Source organism: Sander lucioperca, chromosome 23 (assembly GCF_008315115.2).
Source record: "Sander lucioperca isolate FBNREF2018 chromosome 23, SLUC_FBN_1.2, whole genome shotgun sequence".
NCBI classification, from domain to species: Eukaryota; Metazoa; Chordata; class Actinopteri; order Perciformes; family Percidae; genus Sander; species Sander lucioperca.
In genome coordinates this window covers 20,184,243-20,192,705 of record NC_050195.1, presented here as the reverse complement: position 1 = coordinate 20,192,705, position 8,463 = coordinate 20,184,243, and the positions used below count along the sequence as shown (strand labels likewise).

General features: G+C 42.5%; 1 protein-coding gene across 2 annotated transcripts; it reads left to right on the top strand.

Moving 5' to 3' along the window:
• The first annotated feature begins 870 nt into the window (after positions 1 to 870).
• Positions 871 to 5,928, top strand: chpf2 (chondroitin polymerizing factor 2). 2 transcript variants are annotated; one of them, XM_035998232.1, is made up of 5 exons: positions 871 to 2,183; positions 2,732 to 3,296; positions 3,453 to 3,635; positions 4,088 to 5,374; positions 5,411 to 5,928. In XM_035998232.1, the coding sequence occupies exons 1-4, from the start codon at positions 1,912 to 1,914 to the stop codon at positions 5,360 to 5,362; spliced, it is 2,295 nt and encodes a 764-aa protein (XP_035854125.1). In that variant the 5' UTR covers positions 871 to 1,911; the 3' UTR covers positions 5,363 to 5,374; positions 5,411 to 5,928. The 2 variants fall into 2 exon arrangements, with proteins under 2 accessions (XP_035854125.1, XP_031148746.1); XM_031292886.2 differs by having other exon boundaries at positions 872 to 2,183; positions 4,088 to 5,928.
• Positions 5,929 to 8,463: the final 2,535 nt, after the last annotated feature.

Genomic DNA, 8,463 nt, shown 5'->3' with positions numbered 1-8,463 from the left:
GTGATGGATAGTAGATGGTCATCTTATTGGGGCTTTCATACCGCCGCGCAGTAGCTCGCCGCCTCCAGTCATTTCAATGAGGGAAAGGCCAAAGGCGGTAAAAGGAAAGCAGTTTTGATTACGGCGGTAGTGTACGGAGCGGTTGCTGCTGCAGCCCACGTGAACGCGCTCAGATTATGCTCTGAGTTGTACTGGAAAGGTTTGTACCTTTTTAAACATCATCATATATTCTATCTTACACAGTTTCAGTCATGCGCTTAGTGAAATATGACATTTTCTTGTTGTGGTGTTGTGATGAAAAACACTGTGCTAAAACTAAGGTTGTATGAACACAATTGTAGAAAGAGAAAGATTGAAAGACCCTAAACCCCCTTGATTATGCTAGATGGCTGAATGATGTCATGTTCCACCTAAAACTAGAAAAGTAAATTTACCCTAACCAAAGATACTCTAAACCAGTGTTTCTTAAATGGACGTACTAGTACTAGGGGTACTTTGGAGTACTGAAGGGGGGACATGAGATTTTTTTTATGCATAATTCCTAAAATAATTATGGTTTAACAAATACATTTAGTAATATATTCTAAACATTTAAAGTGTAGGGTAGCATTTAAGTGTTTTTCAGTTACAAGTTGTTTAGTCTAAACATGCACCGTGTTGTACCTCTTTATATAGGCCTTTTTTTTTTTTTTTACCAAAAATGTTTTGCACTGTTCAGGGGGTATTTTATAATATAAAAAATGTATCATATTTCAAAGGGGGTACAATATTGAAAACCAAGTTTTATAATAACCATTACTCCAGTCTCTTCCCCAACCACCAGAGCAGGCAGCGAGTGCTAGCCAATCAGAGGAATCTTAGGGCGGGTCATGTCCGGCCTCCGGTTACATTAGGTTGCGGCATGCACCTTAAACGTTGGTTTGTAGCCCGCCAATTACACCAAAGAAGAAGAAAAAAAACCCAGGTCCCTTCCCTTACAGTCTCATAGGTGATACTGCAGACCGTCAGTGATGATGAGGGCAAAACCGACGTGAGAGAGACGCTATTCCACTGTGTGTGTGTGTGTGTGTGTGTGTGTGTGTGTGTGTGTGGCACTAAATTTTTGAGGAAGTCAAGAAACGGAAGAAAATGGAGGACATGTGTATGGCTATGCTTCACGGATTTTTTCCTGTTTCAACGGTGAAACAAATGGGATCTATTCGCCTTCAAGTCAGTGTTCGTGAAGATAGATCGCGGAGCGACATATATCTGCACTGAAACAACGATGCTACCTTGCTAGCTTGCTCTTTGATGTTTGTTTCTTCGACACATAACGTTACTGTTGAGGTTATCATTTCAGATACAGCGATCAAAACTTTTGATTCGTCTTGCTTCGATTTTTGTATTAATGGAAAACGTTATTTTGAGTAACTTCAGCAGGTGACAGCGTCTTGCTACATTAGTTAGCTGACTTTAGATGTAGGGGTTATGCTAGACTGTTACATAGTTTAGCTATATGACAGTGGCCGACATAATCAGCTCGGTTAGTTACAAAGCTGTTACGCCGCAATAAACGCCAATGGTGCTAAGCCATTTGTAAATTATTTTTGTTCATAACGTTACTAAAAGGACAACTAGTTCATACCTGCAGTTTTACAATTTGCGCATCTTCAATTATGAGGTAACGTTAACGTAACGGTCAAATATATTCTTTGCTTGATAGAAACTTAAGGAAAGAGAGTCTATGTGACATTTCAGGCAATTTTATGTCTGTGTCAACAAATCAATTTCCCCTAACAAAGGTGCTTTTCTGGCTAGAATGCGTTAAGTTAGGGCAGGAGAGTTGACACATGATCTGTAGGTAGTTAACGGTTTTTTTTTGTTTTGTTTTTACAAAACAGCCTCATCAAGCGTAGCTCATAACTACCAGATATGCGTCTTTCCTCTTTTTTGGCCGTGTTCAGGCCTGCTTTACCCCTCATCCTCGGGCTGTCTCTGGGATGTAGTCTGAGCCTTTTGATGGTGTCCTGGACACAAGGGGATACCGATGACTCCTGTGGGGATGAACTGGGCAATGCGAGGCTTTTCATGGGTAGAGCAGCTGCCCAGAGAGACTCAAGGGATGAAGCTGCAGATGAAGACGTCCAGCCACGTATCGTGCCCTATCACAAGGACCCAAACAAGCCACACAAGAAAGTCCTCAGGTGAGTGTGGAAGTCATGTCTTTGTCATGTAGAAGGGTTTTTCCTGAGAGAAAATGTCAACACATTTAAAGACAAATTTGTTATAAAAGCACCACACCACATTACTTTATATATATATCCCACCGGGTTTGTTTGAAGAATTTGAATCTAGAGGATTAACATTTGTTAATTTCCTATTTAATAAGCTTACATTTGAATCTCCCCTGCAATAATCTAAGTGCACTCAGTGGGACATACAGTATAGGTGGCCGATAGATTAGAGATTACAGTCAAATCTCATTGTACAGAGGTAAATCAGCTCAGATGTTGAGACCAGACATTTTGATCCAGAGATCCATAAGATTTCATCCTCTTTTTGACTGGAAATTGTATCTTATCTCATTTAGTCTTAGAACTTCTTGCTAATGAGTTTGGGTCTGTTGAAATCTATATTTCTTGTGATGGAAGCAAGTTTAATGTGATGATAAATTATCACGTTTTATTCTGTTTGTGCTTTGATGTCCTCTATTTATTTGTTCTTTCCATTTGTCTTTACTTCACCTCTCCAGAACTCGTTACATTCACACTGAACTGGGCATCAGAGAACGTCTGCTGGTGGGTGTACTGACCTCCCGGGCCACCCTCAACACGCTGGCCGTGGCGGTTAACCGCACTGTTGCCCATCGCTTCCATCGCACCTTTTTCTTCACAGGCCTGCGCAGCCCTAAGGTGCCTCACGGCATGACCGTGGTTGCTCACGGCGACGACCGTCCAGTGTGGCTGATGTACGAGACGGTTCGTCACCTCCATCAGCACTACGGCTCTGACTATGACTGGTTCCTCTTAGCCCAGGATGACACTTACATGCAAGCAGATCGTCTGTCAGAGCTGGTGGGCCACCTCAGTGCAGGTCAGGACCTCTACATGGGCAGGGCGGAGGAGTTTATTGGTGGAGAAGAGAAGGCACGCTACTGCCACGGGGGCTATGGCTACCTGCTGTCACGCAGTCTGCTGGCCCGTCTGCAGCCCCATCTTGACACCTGCCGTAATGACATCCTCAGTGTGAGGCCTGATGAGTGGCTGGGCCGCTGCATTATTGACTATCTGGGTCTCAGTTGTGTGGAGGTGCACCAGGTATAAAAAAAACACAGACTAATGCATTGGATACAAATAGAAATCTGCATGAAAAAGAAGAGTAGTTTAATCATTTTAATTTACATTTGACAGTTTTACTGGCAGATTATCAAAACTAACATCTCCTGTCTTTGTCAATGTTTGTGTGGCTCACAGGAGATGACCTATCGTTACTTTGAGCTCGGAAAAAACGCAGATCCAGAGCGTGAAGATAGCATACCGTTTAAAAATGCCTTCACAGTCCATCCTATATCAGAACCAAATCTCATGTACCGCCTACACAAACGCTTCAGCCAGATAGAGCTGGAATGGACTTACCTACAGATACAACAGCTGCAGGTTTGTAATACTTAACACTGCTTTCTATCAACTAGAAACAACTAGCCATTTTTATCAGATGGGACAGTATCAGTGGGCTGCTTCTTTGATGAGTTCTGTGTGAATGTATACTGTTTGTTCTCCTCTTCAACACACCTACTTTTTGAGCCAAGGCAGACATTCCTGACTAATACAATATTTAAAAACGTCAGAAAAGCCAAGACAAGGGATTGGGTGTTTTGCTAGGGCATGAAGTGTTACATTCCAGTATCATAATCTTTGTGTATACGATCTGCCCGCGAAGCATTAATATGTAATTGAAGTAGCTGCTAATGATAGTTCATTAGCTCTGTGTTGACTTAACTTTAAATATACTTTACACCACAGAGCAATTACATAAGTCATAAACGCAAATGTTTACACACTAGACAGTGTGTTCCTTTTTTTGACATATCTTTGTGTGTACTCATCAGGTGCAGATCAACAACCTGAGTGACCTGACACCAGAGGGTAAGGCTGGAGTCACGTGGCCTATCGGAATCAACCCTCCCTTCAAACCAAGATCCCGTTTTGAGGTTATAAACTGGGAGTACTTCACTGAAGAGCATATTTACTCGTGCATTGACAGCTCGCCCAAGTGTGAGATGAGAGGGGCTGACCGTGCGGATGTAAATGCAGTTCTGGAGATTGCAGTAGGGCGTCTGAATGAACGCTACCAGCCCCAGCTACGCTTCCGCAAGAGGCGTCTACTTAACGGTTACAGGCGCTTTGATCCCACGCGTGGTATGGAGTATATGCTGGACCTTGCGCTGGAGGTGTACACCCAGAAAGGCCACAGTCAAGTCATTGCCAAACGGGTTAACTTATTGCGACCTCTTAGTGCAGTTGAGATTATCCCCATGCCCTATGTGACAGAGGCAACACGGGTGCAGGTCATCCTACCTGTCACTGCCCAGGACCAGGACTATGTTGGTAACTTCCTCGACATGTATGTGATGAACACGTTGGACACCCATGACAATGTTTTACTCACGTTCCTGTTCATCTATGATCCCTTTGATGCACAGCGAGTCAGCCAGACTGATGTGTTTGCTGGCATTAAGGCCATGATCGGGGAGGTGGAGAAGCGCTACGGAGACGTGAAGATCCCCTGGATCAGCGTGAAGACGGAGGTGCCCTCGCAGGTCAAGCTGATGGACATCATCTCTAAGAAGCACCCAGTGGACACGCTGTTTTTCCTGGCCGGCGTGTGGACAGAGGTCAATGCTGACTTCCTGAATCGTTGCAGAATGAACGCCATCAGCAACTGGCAGGTGTTCTTCCCCATCCACTTCCAAGAGTACAGTCCTGCTGTCATGTACCGCGACCAGCAGCCCTCCGCTGCCTCCTCCTCTTTTGCTTCTGAGTCGCTGCGAGACGGCCACTTTGACCGCCACGTCTTCGACGAGGCTTGCTTTTACAATGCGGACTACATGACCGCACGGACGAAGATGGCTGCTGACATCTTGGACAACGAGGAGCTGCTGGAAAGCATGGACGTGTACGACATATTTGTCCGTTACTCGGGTCTACATGTGTTCAGAGCTGTAGAGCCGGCGCTGATCCAGAAATACGTGCGGCGAGCGTGCAACCCCCGATTCAGTGAGGATATCTACCACCGCTGTGTCCTCAGCAACCTGGAGGGTCTGGGGTCACGCTCACATCTAGCTATGGCTCTTTTTGAACAAGAGCAGGCCAACAGCACCTAGAGGCCTGTCCGTGCCTCAAATACTGCCTGGACTAATGAATACTCACACAGAATAATGTGAACAATAATATAGTACTTTTGTGATCCATACACTGAAATTCTTGCCCTTGTATTTGGCAGAAAGAGGTCAGGATCAGCTTAAGAACAGCATCAGCTTGCTCATGGTTACTTTGACAGAGCAAATGTGTGCTGATGCATACATTCTTCCAGCTGAAAATCTCTTTGCTCAGTAGTTCTGAGTACTAATGACTTAGGAGTCTGTAACTGTGACTCTGTCATGTCTAGACGAATTATGAGTCATGGAGGTGTCAGATTGTGGACTACTGTTTGTATTGCTGCCATTGACTTATTCTTTCAGGAGCCAAACGATATTTATACTCGCAACAATTTTAAAATTAAAATAAAAGAAGTTTGTGTCTTGAAATAACAAAAGAAAAAAGAAAAAAAACTTGAGCCATAAGTCTTCCTTAGTGAAGATGTTTAAAATGATACTGGAAACAAGCTGGAGCCGTTGGCTGCCTTTTCTTTTCTTTTTTAAGAGGTATTAAAGAGTGATATTTCTGTTCAGAGTTGTTTCTTCATTCATACTGTTCTGAGCGTTAACATGTTTGTTTCAGTCTCATTAGACAGAGAGACAACTGTTTATAGGATCTGCAATGCAGCGTGCTTGAACAGCTTCTCCCTGAGGTATCTGTTATCTGCTTGGCAGAGCTGAAGAAAAGGCAATATGACAGGAATCTTGTGGCCAGTAGTGATGGCGTGCTCATATTCATAGCAATATAATGTAGTCTTCCTGGTTTGCCTAAAAGTTTTACTGCAGCGCCTGGAGGCAGTGAACAGTTTGTTCCGAAGCAGCCTGCCCCGCCTTGTCTCCCCACATTAAGTCAGTAAATCTCCACCCCGGCCCGGGCCTCCCAGGGTTTGGGCGAGTATTCTGTACGCAGATGTCTTTAGGGAGAGAAGTGAACCCAGTGCCCAGAGGGGGGCTCGTACGTAGCCAAGGTCTGCCCGTGGTCTGGGTGGGTAACCTTCACAGCTAGATGGTTAAACTAGCTGAATGGCTTACTTCACACAGCCTCCTTTCCCTCCTCCTCCTCTTCTCTAAAGGGGTGTGACGACCGCACTGAGGCCCCTTAACCTCCCCCACCCACCAAACTTCTCCATGTGAGGGTTGTTGGGAGAATAGCAGAGCAGCAGAGTGAAAGAGGCTCTTTCTGAGGTGGTCTGCAGTCAACATTACACCAACGCTGCAATACGCTGTGGAAAGGGCCTCCACCTGCTTCCTTGTGGTGAGGTCAGTGAACAATAAAATGCCTGTCTGCCACCTTCTGAGAAACGCCTTGCTCGTGCAGGAAATTTAACTCACTATAAATTTACAATATACAGACTCGGAGTATGAAAGTGTTCTTTTAGTGATGGGGTAATTTAGCAGGGCTGCACAACTATTTGCATAATTGGATACTGCCTTATAAGATCCCACTGCTAATCGATTTGCAATATGGGAAAAAAAACAACCTTCATTTGATGTCATTTAAGGAGTGCTGCTGTGGATATCAAAGGCTGCATTTGAGTAATTTTGGGCTTTACGTGTTAGAGTATAATACCTTTATTAAAGTCACATCATTTTTTTAAATCAGTTTTATCATTTACCATAATTACGGAGTCAGGTAGGTTAGACAGGCCAGGGATATGTTGTTTTGATGGTAGGGGTAAAAGCACAGCTGTCTGCAGAACTGGAATACCAGTATATGTCCTCATCAAGTCAGCTCATACTGTGATGAATTAGCACACAGCAAGAACTATATAATATCTACCGTACACTGAAAGTTGAAAAGATTGATAGATTTAACCTTTTACCTATAGAAACTTACAAAACTAATAAGTATGCGTTGTGCCTTGATTTACATATGATATGATATGTATACTGTATGAAGTTAGTAAAAGAAAATAGCTAGAAATTGTTCCAAATGAAATAATCTGCATATATCCTCCAGATCTTTAGTAGGGAACAGTTTAGGCAAACACTTCTGTTCTTAAATTGAACCAAAGTGCATTAAGACCCCAAAACTCCAGCACAACAGGCAGCTAAACAATCCTCTACTTTAAAGCTGCTGTTGACAAGGCCAATTAAAAGTAGATGAAGTAAAATGAAAGGATGTCTCCATTAATTCTGTTATTGTATTGTCAATCCAGGACTGTATGTATCAAACACTAACTAAACACACTGTTTTGTGTATCTCCACATGGTGAATGAGGAGAAACACACCTGGGTGTCAGAGGCAAAACGTGTAATACATGTTCCTTTGTGGATTACTCATCAAATATAAATTTGTGATCCCTGCAGCAGAACATACAGCGTTATGTATGAAGTTATATTACATATAAAATAAATAGCTAAATGTATCCTGAAGAATTTTGCCCCCTTTTTTAGTTCTGTCTCATGACTTCATTGATTAAAAATTCAACCCAGTTCACTTCGTGATAAACTTTGCAAAAAGTAACTTTTATAACCTTTAGATGTGGAAACAAGAGGCACTTCAACTGCCTAATATCTTACTTAATACCAATGACATTTACTGGACATGTACTAGTGCTGTCAATCGATTAACAAATGTAATAAAGTTTATCAGTCATGGGCTGTGATTAATCACGATTAATTGCAAATTTAAAATACGAGGATTTACTTGTAAATGTGCAGTGTTAACGTGCTATCACTGATTCTAAGATATTATTTCTACAGAATGCTGAATCTTGTCAAGCTAGCGTTGCTAAACCAGATATAAACCAGACTTATTTTTATTTAGTTTGTCTTCGTATGGAGCAATGGCAGAAACATCACATATTAAAGGATCAGTTCTCCAGTTTGTAGCTTTAGGAATAGAGTATGAAACTTGTTTTCTTTTAATAAAATATCAAAAAAGCATCCCAACATTAATTTGAAATGGTATTTTTAAAGCATATTACCACCCTGTCACACATTTAGACGTAATGTAGGTTTAAGAGGCTCGGTTTAACACATTTATTTATATGTACATCGTTGGCAGCAAAGCACCTAAAACAATCTCATATCATTTACCTTTAGAGGTAAATAAAGTTTCTCTT